General features: G+C 36.0%; 1 protein-coding gene across 1 annotated transcript; it reads right to left on the bottom strand.

The window, feature by feature from the left end:
* Positions 1 to 552: 552 nt before the first annotated feature.
* Positions 553 to 16,019, bottom strand: LOC107830228 (ras-related protein RABH1b). The gene is given in 6 exon segments (NM_001326240.1): positions 553 to 712; positions 875 to 965; positions 5,931 to 6,042; positions 6,218 to 6,306; positions 7,478 to 7,548; positions 15,786 to 16,019. Coding segments are annotated over 6 exon segments (627 nt in total). The 5' UTR covers positions 15,903 to 16,019; the 3' UTR covers positions 553 to 565.
* Between the last annotated feature and the right edge of the window lie 223 nt (positions 16,020 to 16,242).

Raw genomic sequence — 16,242 nt, 5'->3', positions numbered from 1 at the left:
ACTACCCCCACCGTGATTTACCATACATCTATATTCCTGCTTCACTTAATGACCTCCTAGTCCATGAGAAAATTCAATATAACAGCACTATAATCAATCTGGAGTCTATTGTAATAAAATCAAAGGAAGCAATAGTAAAGAATAATGAATGTGACGAGAATATAAGAAACAGTGAATCAGAGTTCGTAGGACGAGTTCAGACTTTATCACTACTTTCCAGCAAATTCAGACTAAAGGAAAATCTACAAGAAACTATACAGCTGCAACATGAGGATGGCCAAACAAAAATTCAATTGCAGAACTCGAGTAAATCAACGGATATATGTGCTTAAAATTCTTGTTCCAACAGGAAATAGCCAAAACTGCATATATCTAGAAACAGATAACTGACACATACTAGGTATATTAGTAAACTATGATGACAATCTCCTGCATCCAATTCAAAAGTCCGTCCCAAAAAAACAAAATCAAAATTCAGATGTTATGAAAGATAAAGAACTTTACACACATTTGTTGTTGACTATAAGAACAAAATCGTAGACCAAGGAACTTCTAACCATTAAAGTTAACAGGCACATCCTCCTGACTGTGCTTGTGACTGGGATGCATTCGCGTTGCTTGACTTGAGGTTGACATCGACCATGTCTTCTTGCTTAGCAGAAGATAATGTCTCCATTCCTGGCAATGCCGCGGCAATTTTTCTAAATAGGGGCTGCAGTTGTATATTAAGCACTATAAGCAACCAAAAGATACATAGGTAAAGGACCAAACTGAAAAACATTAACTTAATCATATCACAGTATTCTTTTTGTTTTGTGTGGGTATAACAGAGTAAATGGTGCACATATCATCATCCATCGATAACTTTACTTACTTTTATATTAAAGCCAGCCTTAGCACTGGTTTCAATAAACATGACATTTAGTTCACGAGCTTTTGCTTCTGCTTCCTCTATTGAAACTTGCCTATAATTCAGTCAGAGGAAGAATGCATGATAAGTATAGCATACTATGAAGATAATTAGAAATAATTAAAAAAAAATATATGCACCAATGAGAGACAGCACAACACATTGCACAAATATACAACCAGTCGAGTTGGCAGACTCCTCTTTGCTCATAAAAAAAGGTAAGTGTTAGCACCCTAAGCCTATCAGAAACCCATTCTCCAGCAAAAAACTGTAGCAGTTGTGGTATTTGTAACACAGATAAGCTTGCTTTGCCACTTCAGTTACAACCCCATGAAGCCAATGCACATTCCTCCTCTACCATTGAATAAGATGGGTGGAAAGTTAAGGACCTGTACAATCCCTGCTTCGATGTACTGCTAATGTTACGAAATTTTATCTTGTTCCCAAGGGGATAGTTGAAAGGCTGAGAAATAGGAATAATGCCCTGGCAATCCCAAGTTTGAATATCAGGATAACGCTCAGTATGAACCCATTTGCTCCAATATCCACAGGCACACTCTTACCACATACTTGTGCATATGAGTTGTAACAGGCTGCCTGGGAAAATAGTCGAGAAGTGCAAAAGCTGTCTGGAGGATTCGTTGAGGCCTCCAGAAGTCCTTGGAAGAGGAAAAATGAAGCATCTGGCAAATACGAGGTACACAGGGTGGATTTTTTCTTTTAAGGGTTGCCCACATAAAAATCTTGATTTTCTTTATTTATTTGCTCTCGATATTTTTTCTAGCATCTACTGTGAATAGTAATAGTCAATAGTACCATGTGAATAGTATCTTACATGTGAATACTAACCCGTAAGTATGAACCACATTATACATATACAAAATAACCAAATGTTCATATACCATAAGTATGAATAATATAGCATATGTATTGATATAGTATGTATAAACATAACTTGTACATATCAACAATACTCATACATAACAACCTCGGCAAAGAATTATTGCAATACTCTGATACGACTTTTTGGGACCCACGGAATACCCCACATATATCAATATTACTCCCTCTATTCCCATTTTTATGACGGTTGGTGTCCCTCTGTTCCATTTTATACAACACTCTTTCATTTTTAATATGTGCTAAAAGAATGACACATTTCCCTATCTAGAAACTCTTTCATATTAAACTTCTCATTTTACTTTTAATGACATAATTTTATCATCATAGAAATAGCATGATATGTTTACGAGAAGTTCTAAAGGTACTTTTGGTATACGACAAATGTCTTTCTTTCTTAAACTCCATGCCCAGTCAAACATCGTCATATAAAACGAAAAGAGGGAAGTAAAATAACAAGAATAAAAGGAAAATATTTAGGTGGAAAATTTTTTACTAGGGGATCTACAGATCTTGAGAAGCAAAAAAATATCACTAGAGTAAAATTTTATGGATAATATAGCAGCAAAGTCAATAAACTAGTTTTTGCAACAAGAAAGTCACTCAACATTGCCTAAATATCATAGAAAGTCATTAAACAATTTTTATGTAACTAAAAAGTCACTCAACTTTGTCAGTATCATCGAAAATGCCTCTATTTCCTCCTAGTGATTTTCTATGATACTCGGGCGAATTTGACTGCCCTTATGGTTACAAAAAGTAGTTTACTGTCATTCGTAATACTCACATAAAGTTGAGTGACTTTTTCATTACAACAATCAGTGTAGAAACTTTGTGCAATAAAGTGAAAGTCGAGTGAATATCCATGAAATTAACCCGAAAATTTAACTTTTCGAAGTCTCGACTATCACAAAGTCCTTGAGTAACTCACCCACACAAAAAAAGAAAACTCCGATGAGTTGTACCCACTAAGAGAGTTTTTTAACGCCCCAAACTTTGAAAAAAATTAGAAAACGGGGGGAAGAGGGGAGGGGGGGAAGGTTGGCTGATGTCATGCGCGTGCCGTTAGCAAAGATATTTCTCTGCTTATAAAAGAGGCATTCCCTTCTCATTTTTCTCTTCTTCCTCATCGAAATAAAATATTTATATAAACACACGTTGACAAAGGCATTATTGTAGAACAATGAAAATCTTATCTTGTCTTATTACTTTGATTGCTCCTTTAAGCTGACTCTCCACTTAAGGCTGAGTAAATTTTGTTTAGAACTAGCTCCAATAAAGCTAAGTCTTTTCTTGTCTTGTTTGGTGTCTTTGTTCGAACCCTTTACGTTTTTCGCACTTTTCCATTGTTTCCAGTGATTATTATTCACTAGGTGTCTCTGACCCCAACAATCTTGAATCATAACTTTTGAGAAACAAATAATGTCTGTAGACATAGGCAAACGCCGAACAACACCAAATACCCACGAGGAGAACAACTTGAGGAGCTGAAATAATTGAATCAAAAGACTCAAGCTTAGAAGAGGTTCTCAATAGATCAAGCAAGACTAACCACACTCATAAAACTCTAAGTAGGTGCATTAGACAAAAAAGGGGGAGAGAGATGAGCAAAGAAGGCAATGGGAGTAAGAAATGCACTTACTCAGCCGTTCTCCAACCTTTAACTATCACTTTCTTCTCTCAACTACATTCCCAAAGCAAGTGAAAGGTATACAATTTTCGTGGAAGTATGAATTACAAAAGATTATCATAGCAATATGCTAATGTGAGAGTCTATCAACGGAAGAGATCCTAGCACTCATAAATGCAAGATGCACAAGATATAAAATTCTCCTTTAACTAGTAAGGACCTCAACTAACTCATTACTAAGGCCAAAAGACTTCCCAAGAGCGCTTATCATAGAAGTACCCTATTTTACTTCAAGCTACATATTTTGTTTCTTGACCTAACCATGGGCTTGTTAAGCAACTATTATTATCGAGTGTCGGTTGGTCCATGCTCCATCCAAGGATCTCTAACCTTTTCTCACAGTAGCCATTATACTGAGTTTGCTCTGTAAGAAATATTAAGAATATTGTACATGATATTGTGTATCAATGAGAATTAATCAGAATTAATTAGATTCATTCATTCCTATAAAAGCACTTCTACATTAACTATTCAAATTCAGCAGCTTGAGCGAATAATCAAGCTGAGTTTTCAATCAATTCTTCATTGTCTTATTTTTTCACACGGTATCAGAGCAAATCCATCTATTCATAATTTATCCAATGATGGGCCCGATGTTGTATAGTCCACGCTTCAGATGTCCAACTTTGGGCATGCCGGGGGTGTTAAATGTCTCCCATTAATGGAGGAAATGGGATATTGTCTTCTATATGGTCTAGGGAAATCCTCAGCTTATGAGTTGGCTTTCGAGGTTGAGTAAGATACAACGTCTATTTTATTAACATGTTCCTCATAATTAGGATAAGTCGAATGCCCAACCCCAAGTATATTGTATCATTAATGGTAAATAAGAACTTTCATCTAAATCTAAGCAAAATTACTCACATTAACCCGGACAAAGGTGCATTCACTTCATGATATGGCTTTACAAAAATGAAGTTAAACTAATTAAGGACCAAAAGTCATTACAGTTCATGGTGAAAATAAACCCATGTAGTTAACAAGCAAAATTCTCGCTTTTTGTTGGTAGTAGATTTTTATGACTAACCGTTGTTTCTTTTATTGTTGACCACCTTACTATCTGGTTATTTTTATTCTGTTTTTATATGGCTTTTTGGTATTGTCCCTTCTTATCTATATTTTCATTAATGTGGTGTTTATGCTTTCCTGAGCCAAGAGTCTGTTGGAAACAGCCTCTCTATCCTCACAAGGTTGGGGTAAGGTCTGCGTACACACTACCATCCCCAAACCCCACTGTGTGGGATATTATTGGGTATGTTGTTGTAGCTAACAAGCGAAACTAGATTATGTTTATTCAGAACAATGCATTATATTGTACAAGTTTCAATTCAATATCTTTTTCTAAGACAAACGTTACATTATAAAGAAAATTTCATGATAGTTGCTAACTAAGTTGCTCGGACACAGGTGCGGGCGTTCGACATGGGTGCGGATCTAGAGGTCGGATCCTTCGAGATGTAAATTCTAAGATTCGGGGATACGGATCCTAGTACGGATATGGGTGCGGAGATCCGGCTAAAAATAATTCAAAAAAATAAAAATATTTCTAAACTTACGTATAGCTTGTAAAGTATGGATTTCCTTTTTATTTTCAAGTTGTAGATAAGTAAAGGATTGATTTTCTAAATAAGGTATATTATTTTGTTCAAATTTACCTTAGTTTTGATTCTGATTTTGGGAATCAAATTGTATCTCGTCTCGAATTTTTCCGTCCGTCGTGGTCAAAGTACCCAAAATTGTTTGACCAGATTCGGTACGGACTAGTGTCGTGTCGACACGGGAGTGGCACCTAAACTGCCGTGTCGGAGCAACTTAGGTTGCTAATGAGCTAATTGTGCAAATACTCCTATCCAAGCACATATCAGAATATAGAAAAAACATATTTTGAATGTAAAAGAGAAGAATGTGCAGAACTAAATTAACAATGGCTTCTCTAAGCTATGAACCAATATCTACTTCGATAAATTGATCATAAGTTCTTCTACTCAACTTAAAAAGTGATGAAATATATTTCTCCATAAATAGTAATATTACCAAGTTGGCATAGATGAGTTAGTTGCACAAATTGGCTATGCATAATGCAATGATGCTATATTTTCCAAATCAGAAATCTTATTTCTCTAGGTAGAAGTTTAAGCACTGCAAGTGTGAGTTATAGGACTCGTTGCCTAAAGATTTGCATGTCTCCCTTTTATTTTATCTCCTTGCCTTTACTTTTGGTTGGGGAGAATTGTGGCTTCAAAGACATTTATCTTTCCATAATACCAACATACATCCCCCTAAATGACAAACTCAAAGCCATATGACCATTCAGATGAAATAGCAAAACAAGAAGGTGAATTTCACCCTCATTGGTTCTCAAACAGAGCCCACCCACCACCACCGCCCTCGCCCCAAAAAAACAGAGAAGGAAATGAACTTTATGGCTACCTTTTTTCAACAAGATCAGTTTTGTTACCAACAAGCACAATGATAACGTCACTGCCGCGCTCAGTACGAACCTCCTCAATCCACTTCGAGGTGTTTAAGAAGGACTGCCTACCTGTAATCAGCAAGAAAAATAAAGCCTGTGAATTAGTGACAGAAAGTCAAGCCAATACCATGAAAATCACATAACATCAACCATAAGCTGGATTAGAAACACCAAGTCCATTTAAGATAAACTGGATAGACACTTTTGTACCACACCACAGTATTAACATCGGAAGAAGGCATACTTGCAACATCATAAACAATGACAGCAACAGAGGAGTCCCTAATATAGCTTGGTATAAGACTCCGAAATCTCTCTTGCCCCGCAGTGTCCCTATAAAGACAACATGAAAGGGTTAATTTTTACTTTTTTAGACCACTTAAATTGTACATCAAATAAAGAATCTAGCATAAAATGATTCCTAGAAAGAAGCTTGGCAATAATAGAACATTTCCTAATCAGCGCCAAATAGGCCAAATAAAATTGATTACCATGAAACTAGCTTATAACGGCATTTCGTCAAGTTAGTCATTTCATATTATGGCCAGAGTTCTAAAAATATGATAATTAAACAAGAAAGAACAACTTAATCTAAGCTTTCATCTTAAAACTGGGTGAGATTTCTTTTCTTATGTGCGTGCCTTTTTTTTTTCGGGGGGGGGGGGGGAGGGATCTCCCAAGAGCACTTTATGTGAAAGTACCTACTAACATGATCTGTTTTAGCAAGAAATCTAGGCTGATTGATGCTTTATCTAGATAAATGTTAACGATCCAAATGAATAAGAACAAGGAGAAATATCAAACTCCTCGCAGACTATCTTATTCTACCTACTTTTTATTGTGGTCCATTCCCAAAAAAGACTCAACTCTTTTCACCACCGTATTAAACAAGAAGACTGAACTCTTTCTTAAGATGGAAAACTTATCATCTTAAAATTCAGATATTTATATTCCCTCCATCCCAAATTGTTGGAGCTAGTTAACTTCACACAGATTAATAGAAAAAGTTGAGTTATTATATTTAAGTTTGATTGAAATATCTTATATTATTAATTAAGAACAATAATTTATAAAGTAGTTTTCTTTATGTTTATCCGACCTTCCGAATATAGTTGAATTTTCCATCATCCCAAGAAGGTAATTTCTTGGGATGACGTAAGAATTTCATACTCCTATAATACCATGTACTAACTCTGGTTTATATTACTTTGTACCATGTTCACATATTCCAACTATTATTACCAGACATTTCTTCCAACCTTAGATGTAATTACATATAAAACCTTCTTTTTCTCTCAATCCTCTTGGAAAGTCAATAGAACATGATAGCATGGAGGGAAAGATGTATACTTTCTTTCTTTTTTTTCTTGTATCATTTTCTTTCTGAAATATGGTAACCCTTTCTATCACATTGTACAAGTCTATAAGACCTGTATTAACAATTTTAAATACTCAAGAGCAGTCATACTTATTAAAGATAGAAATAGTGCAATTTTATTCTTACCAAAGTTGCAATCGTACTGTACGATCTTCAAGATACATTGTCTTTGACAGGAAGTCAATACCAATTGTAGCCTGAATATAAAGTTGAATGAAAAGAGAGTGAGAAATCAGAGATTTAGAGATTTTATTTTCTGATCGGTAGATTGAGAAATCAAGGATTTTGGCCCAATGGATATATTATAGTGGAAAAGGAGAAACATGGGTTACATGTCTAGATAACAAAGAAAACTATTTTCCAATCAAATCACGAAAAAGCAAACCAAGCATTAAAATATAAAGGCTCAACAGTGTGATAGTATTCCCAACTAGGAATATAAAGACAAAGAAAAACCAAATGTAAGAAGCTATAACTCAATTTGAAATTTCGACGAATTCTTCTGATCTGCATAGGCAGCAAATTCAAAAAGTAATTGAATATTCCTTATCAAGACAAGGTGAACGGAAGTAGGCGAGATTTTAGGCTTGATACACGTATTTAAAAAAAAACAGTTTGAGCAGCTCTGTAAGACTAGTCCCAGGGGGGAAGCTACTTTGTTAAGTATTACACGGTGTAACTGGTTCACTGTCATAAACTGCTTTCCAGGCATAAAAGTTCAGAATCCGACAGTCCACATTGTCCATAGACATACAGAAAGGAGCAAAAGCTATTTGTGGTATGATATACTGAAGTGAGGATATGACAGCATAAATACATGCTGTGTTGATTTTTCCTATCAGTGTGCTGCTTTTAAAACATACATTGGACCACTAATGACTAAGGAAAAGCAAGATCACTTCAACTTTTCATTAGTACCGGGAATCATAGAGATCAGTAAAATACTAGAGTAGAGATTGAATTACTAGAATAGAGATTGGATTACCTTCGTATAGATTGGATTACTTCAGTAGAGATTGAATCACCTTAGCAACGGTTGAATTATTCGCACAAAAGTCTTCCTACAAGGGGGTGTTGGAGGCTCACAAAAGGCGTCCCTCGCCACAACTAGGCCGTCACCAGCGAACTCAGAAAACTTTCGCACTCCTAATGCAATAACTACTAAAGCAATCTTTCTCAACTACTAAAGAAATCTTTCTAAATTACTAGAGTATTCTTCCTCCACTACTAAAGTATTTTGAGACTCTACACTCAAATATAAACCAATCATATCCCCATATTTTGAGGAAGAAACTATAAGAGACTTAGCTAGAAGAAGACATTTTATTACACAAGAGTTTTTACAAAGAACTAGGTTGGAAATAAGATCCTCTCCAGCTACAACAAGGGCTCCTATTTATAGGAGATGGAAAGCTAGTACATGTACTTACCTTATTTAATTACATAGTACAAGTGGCATAAAACAAGTACAACAAATATAAAAGTCTTACAATGTACAACACTTATTTGGCTAATAGACAAAGCATAAAAGCATGATCATAAACTAGAAAACAAATTGCATGGCTTTGGGTTTTGGTATTGGTTTGGACAAGACATGGATGAGGGCAAAGGGACCCATGAATAGTACTTGCATGGCATTGGGTTTGGGTAAATTTATGTCTTGACATGGATGACTTTTCTTTGATGACATGAGGGACCCTTGAATAGTATTTGCATGGCATAGAACTTGGGGAAATTTATGGCTTGACATGAATGACTTTTCTTTGATGACATGAGGGACCCTTGAATAGTACTTATATGGCATTGAACTTTGGGAAATTTATGGCAATACATGGATAGGCAACTTTATTGATATATGTTTGGATTTTTATGGTAACATTTAGTGGGTTAAAGATGAAAAACTTGTGCAGATTTTTTGTTTTTCCATGGTAATTTCTTGTGGGGTAGAGTGGTGAACAGGATAAAAGAAGACATGGATGAGGGCAAAGGGACCCATGAATAGTACTTGCATGGCATTAGGTTTGGGTAAATTTATGGCTTGACATGGATGACATTTCTTTGATGACATGAGGGACCCTTGAATAGTATTTGCATGGCATAGAACTTGGGGAAATTTATGGCTTGACATGAATGACTTTTCTTTGATGACATGAGGGACCCTTGAATAGTACTTGTATGGCATTGAACTTTGGGAAATTTATGGCAATACATGGATAGGCAACTTTATTGATATATGTTTGGATTTTTATGGTAACTTTTAGTGGGTTAAAGGTGAAAAACTTGTGCAAATTTTTTGTTTTTCCATTGTAATTTCTTGTGGGGTAGAGTGGTGAACACGATAAAGAAGGTGTGCATACTATTATGTCTTCAAATGGGTACTTACCTAGGGGGTTAAGAGGTGAAAATGGTTTAAGACACTTGTGCAGTTTTTTGGTTTGGAAACGGGGGGAATTATGAAGGGGAAGTTGGCTAAAAAGGTTTAGAAGGCTTATGCAAATTATTTTCTTGCTCATGATTATGCATTGTGCTTGTCTTTTAACCCTTCTAGCCTTCGCTTTTCAGCTCTTGTGAAATATCTCTTTGCGTGCGGATGATCTTCTTCTATAATTCCTGCTCTTTTACCTTCTTCTGCGACGAAGTACCGGTATCCCCATTTAAATTGATCTTAGCAATTTCTGCTGGATCAATGTCATAGGGGTCTGGTGAGTAGCATTTCCTTGTATTCCTTAAGTGTTGTCTTAACATTTCGTCAATGGGGTGAGTGGAAGAATAATTCCAACTTCCTTTCTCTCTGGCCATATCTCCTCCGGAAGGCATTTATTTTGTTGAAAAATGAGCCTCTGAGCTTCGATGTACTCTTTTTCCATTGCTAGGATTGTGACTGGATAATGAAACCAAAAGGACGTCGTAGGCATCACCTATATAGTTCTTTTGATCACACTAAATGGCCTGTGGAACATAAATATTTTGAATCCACGACAATGAAAATGATGAACCCGATATTTTTGAGGTTTAAACCACAACAAAAATATTTTTAGGAAAGGTTCAATATTGTCAAAGTCTCGAAAATCACGACACTTGAACTCCATGAGAATGTGGTATTGATGGCAGAGATACCAAAAGAACCATAAGAGTTCCTGTGGAAAATTCTTGGCATGCGCTATGAACACTTGGAAAAATGGATATTCCGGATTAATACCAAAAGGTGCAAGTATGGAACCTTTGTAGTTTCAAAAAACCTAGAGTTCATAAAAACCCCTCCCGTCTAATAAGATGGACAGATCAAGAGGATCCGAAAAATCAAACAAACTCCGGCGGGTGATGTAATGATGAAGAACCTGGGATTTATTCTTCTTGTGCTTTTGTTGCAGAAACCTTTTGAAAAATTCACCTGGCCTTGAAAGGGAATCAGCAAGAACATTATCTTTCCCTTTAAAGTGCTTGACATGAAAGTTGTATGGAGAGAACCATTGAGCCCATCTGGGAATTTGCGGATTCGGAATGACCTTTGGATTCCACTGGATCATCCTCGAAAAAACCTTCATATCGATCTTAATAAGAAACTCTGAATGAATTAGGAAAAAATTAACTTTTTAATCTCATTTTCACTGCAAGAATCTCCTTAAAAGTGGAATGATAGTCTTGCTCAGCATCCTTGAATCTTCCACTAGCGTAACCACATATTTTTCTCTGGCCTTTAACTTCTTCAAATAAAATTGCGCTCCAATATTCATTGCTGGCATCTGTTTGCAATATTTTCTTTCCATTGGAGGGAATGTACAAAGATTTGACACTTTGGGACACCTCTTTTATTTTTCTAACTGCATTATTTTGTTCCTTGCCCCATGGCTGGCATTTTGCTTCAATATTTTTGTGAGAGGAGAAATATATGTAGAAACATTAGGAATAAAATCTCTCATATAATTTATTATTCCCCAAAATTGCTGGATTTGCATCGTTATGAACCCAGTATTAGGGAACTTAAGAAGTTCCCCAGAAATATGAGGACCTGGGATATATTCTCCATGGGAAAAATGCATGTGGAATATCAGGTGCCATTAAACACAGTCCTGGGAAAGCATCTATCTATAGTGATAGTGATCCATCGTCTTGACTTGAGTCTCCACCACATCTATTTCCTGCCCGCTTGTAGCGGTTGTTTAGGCTAGGCCGGTTAGAACCTCTCTGCAGTTCTCGATTCTGATTGAACTAGGGAGGATCGGTATTGCTGGGGGAGATTGTTCTTCCTCAGCTGACTTGTTAATTATGGTTTCTTGAAGGTATCAATTTTTTTTTTTTGCAGAAACCATTTTTTTGCTGAAAGCATAGATGCCATTTTTTGGCTGAAAGCATGATGCCATTATTTCACACTAAAGATGCAAAATGATTGAGCACATTTATGTGCTCCTCCCAAGTATCACTGAATAGTAAAATATCATCAATATAAACAGGTGATGTGTGGAGGATGGGCTTAAATATTTTTATCATTGCCTTTTGAAACAAAGATGGAGCAGTTTTTAAACCGAAAGGCATGACTTTCCACAGAAAATGGTGATCGGGAATGCAAAAACCAGTTTTTTCCCTATCTTCTGGGTGGATTCCCAATTGCCAAAAGCCTGATTTAAGATCAAACTTAGAAAAATATTTTGCTTTGGCAAGTTGGGAGAAAAGGGTGAGCTTATTTGGGATGGGAAACTTGTCATCCAAAAGAAAATAATTGAGTGGTTGATAATTAATTACCGATCTCAATTTATCTCTTGTTTGCTCGGCTCTTTTGTTGACATAAAATGTTTCGCACACCCATTGTGAATTTGATGGCTCAATGAGATCAAAATCCACTAGCTCCTGACACTCCTTTTTGGTAAGCTGAGGGTGGTCGGGATTCATACCAGAGTGACTTGCTTTTATAAGATTGATATTCTCATTTTTCTTGAAAGGCAGCTTGATGAAGAACTCTTCATTTTTCCATAAAGGATTGTCACATTTGGTTAAGAATTCAGTGTGAGATTCTGCACAGGAGTGTAGTGTGATTTGTGCTTCAATTTCCTAGACTTGATCTTCTTCTGTGAGCTGGAACAATCTCGTGACAGCACAATATGGCTTGAATAGCTTTTTAAATGTTATCCCATTAGCTTTGATCTGGAGTTTGTCCTGCAAAACCTTGTAAATGGCAAAACCAATAATCAAATCCTTACTTGGGACATCTCACCCAATCAATTTGGTCATGTACTTCAGTCATAGGAAGAATTCAATGGTGAACGGGTGCTTGGTAATGACAGTTGTGGTCAGAATTCTATTTGAGGCGGTGTTGAATTTCTTGAAGTACGGCACCCAATACCCAACTGGAAAGACCGCAAGATAAATCAGTTAGGAGGTTGCTCCCGTGTCAAAGAAAGTTGTGACATGTGTTGGTTTGTCCCACTTGGATGCATAGACTTTGATTTCTGCTTGCGGGATCACCGTGATGTTGTGGGTCTCTTTTTCACCTTTGGCTTTGGTTCTGAATTGGTAATGATCATCATCATATTCCACATAAACATCTAGGGAAAAGAGAGTCTTTTATGTGGGCTCATCTTCAAGTGAGAAAACTGATTCAATATCGTCATCCTCACTGAAATGAACGCCTGTGTAATCTGTAATTTCAGAGAGAAGTCTAATAGACCGATTGGACTGCGGGCAGTTCTGCGCAAAACGTCCTATTTTATTACAAATAAAACGGGCTCTATTTCTCCTTCAATTGTCCGGCCTTCTTCTTCTGAAGTATTTTGTTTTCCTTCTAAACCTGGACTTGTCGACTGAGAATTTTGGCAACCTGAACCTTTTGAACTTCTTCCTAGGCGCCTGGCATGAGCAATCTTTTCTTTCTGTGATTAAATCTGACCTGTGGTAAGCTCTATCAGGTGCAGCATCATTCTTCATTATCTGTTTCAGAGCAAATTTTTTTGCACAGATATCATCAAGAGCATAAAAATGGCTTGCCTAATATAACCAATATTTGAAGCAGTTATTGACTGGTATTTATCTTCTATGATGGTCATGATTCGACCGGCCAACATCTTTGGTAGGGATGAAAACAAATGCTTGTTTTAGATCGATATCCCCATCCAGCTCAAAAAAGTTTTTTGCCATTTTCTGAAAATGTTTGTCAATGATATCTCTATCCAAAGAGAGGCATTTCATTTCAAAAAGTTGTCTTCGAAGTTTTTCATGCCTTTGGCCAGCATCGCCACAGAAAACTTCATGCAAGATTCTAATGTTAAAAGCAAAATCTTGGGAAGTAAGGAAAACATTTTTGTCCTACAACCCAAGTGAATTCCACCGGTCTCGAAGAATACCTAAGAGGCGAGAAGTGAATTCTGATAGAATTATGTACTTTTCTCGCTTTGTCAAATTCTTGTCACCATCCAAGTGTAGAAATCTTGGATTCTTTGAGGCCATTTTAAGACTTTTATCTCATCTAAGGTAAAGGTATGGAAACCAATACTTACTTGTTTGCCTGTGGCAGAATCATATCTCCTTTTTGGAATGGGCTTATCAGTCATCCTATCTTGATCATCGTCAACTTCGGATACCTCTGGCTCCCTGGATGATTCATGAAAATGGGAGGAACTTCCCTTCCATAATTTTCCTTTTTTTTCCAAACCAAAAAACAGCACGAGTGTCTTAAAATCATTTTCATCTCTTAACTCCCTAGGTAAGTAAGTACCCATTTGAAGACATAAAAGTATGCACACCTTCTTTATCTTGTTCACCACTCTACCCCACAAGAAATTACCGTGGAAAAACAAAAAATCTGCACAAGTTTTAATCTTTAACCCACCAAAAGTTACCATAAAAATCCAAAAATATATCAATAAAGTTGCATACCCATGTCTTGCCATAAAGTTCCCAAGTTCAATGCCATGCAAGTACTATTCAAGGATCCCTCATGTCATTAAAGAAAAGTCATTCATGTCAAGCCATAAATTTCCCCAAGTTCTATGCCATGTAAATACTATTCAAGGGTCCCTCATGTCATCAAAGAAAAGTCATCCATGTCAAGGCATAAATTTATCCAAACTCAATGCCATGCAAATACTATTCATGGGTCCCTTTTCCATCATCCATGTCTTGTCCAAACCAATACCAAAATCCAAGGCCATAAAATTTATTTTCTAGTTCATGATTATGCTTTTATGCTTTGTCTATTAGCCAAATAAGTGTCTACATTATAAGACTTTTATGTTTGTTGTATTTGTTTTATGCCACTTGTACTATGTAATTAAATAAGGGTACTACATGTACTAGCTTTCCATCTCCTATAAATATGAGCCTTTGTTGTAGTTGACGAGCATCTCATTTCCAACCTAGTTCTCTTGTAAAAACACTTTTGTAATAAAATGTCTTCTTCTAGCTAAGTCTCTTATAGTTTCTTCCTCCAAAATATGGGGATATGACTGGTTTATATTTGAGTGTAGAGTCACTTCAATTTTGTAGTTGTACATAAGCAAAGTATAGGAAAATGGATTTACTCTTTCTATTTCTAACCACCATGGAAATTGAACTACATATGGTAGAAAACCGTGTGAATCATCAATAAAATGCGCCAACTGCTCTTGGATTTTTATTAACATTGGATGGATTCAAACTTTGCTTGTCACGCTCACATATTGGAAGGCTAAATTTGTTTCAACTCATCAAGAGCTCCAATTTTCTAAAAGCAACATAATCCAAATAATATTTCGGAAACACAAACAAGGCCTATAATATGATCAGCGAAACATCGGGAAACATCTAACATATCTCTTCTCTAATTCTCTCTAAGCAAATTATACATGCTTATGTAAGTGTACATGCACTTTCTAGACCATTATTTTCTACTGTTTTACAACTTATCTTCTCTGTATTATACCAATTTTATCATAACATTATCCTAAAACTTCATTCTCAAATTGAAAATAGAACTTCTATGTCCGATTTTATGCACACTTTCCTTTTCAGTCTATCCCAAAAGAATGATACTTTTCTACATTTAGAAACAATATAGTTTTAAACTTCTCATTTTACCCTTAATTGAGATGATTTACGGCCACGCAAATGTCTATAGCATGTTTTAGTCCATAAGTTTCAAAACTTTTCCTCTTTCTTAAACCGAGTGTCCAATCAAATACTGCAACATAAATTGGGACAGAGTGAGTGAATCTCTAAGATATTAATTAAAGAGACACTTCTTGCTACTCTCTCTAGTCCGTCCATCTATTTGAACCTTTGAATATAATGTAAAAAGGTAATAGCAAACTGAACTAAAGAACAAGACAAACCACAACAATGAAAAACTAAATATCACTAACAAGAAGCAGAAGAGAGAGAAAATTACAAAAGAAGCAGATCTATTAAAACAGGCAATGATAATATGTATTAAGCATGCTATTGAGTATGAAAAAATCCTTTTAACCTGATAAGTATTGTCGAATTTATCATACATAAATCGCGTGATAATACTGGTTTTACCGACAGATTGATCTCCTAAGAAAACGAGCTTATACTTTGCAAGCGCCGAAACCGGAGCCATCTATCGATCTTTCGAAATAACCTGATAACGGATCCGATCAGGATTTTCCGACGGTTTTATGAGAGATCTCGCCGGAAAGTAATCGGAGAAAGCAAAAGTTGGATTTGAGAGAGAAAAGAAATTGTAGTTTTGTATGAGGGAGCGCGTGAGGTGTTTTGACGAAACAAATTTGAAACGGAGTTGACGGCAAGGGTGTTGAAAACAAAAAAGAAGTACCGAAAACCGAATGAACCACAGCCAAATCAAATCAACGTTTGCATCACTTTTAGGCCTCATTTATTTTTATTTTTAAGATTAACACGTCTGAATATGAATACACATCTGAATATCAAGATGTGTA

The sequence above is a fragment of the Nicotiana tabacum genome, chromosome 23, assembly GCF_000715075.1.
Source record: "Nicotiana tabacum cultivar K326 chromosome 23, ASM71507v2, whole genome shotgun sequence".
In the NCBI taxonomy this organism is placed as follows: domain Eukaryota; kingdom Viridiplantae; phylum Streptophyta; class Magnoliopsida; order Solanales; family Solanaceae; genus Nicotiana; species Nicotiana tabacum.
This window is presented reverse-complemented; position numbering and strand designations above follow the sequence as displayed.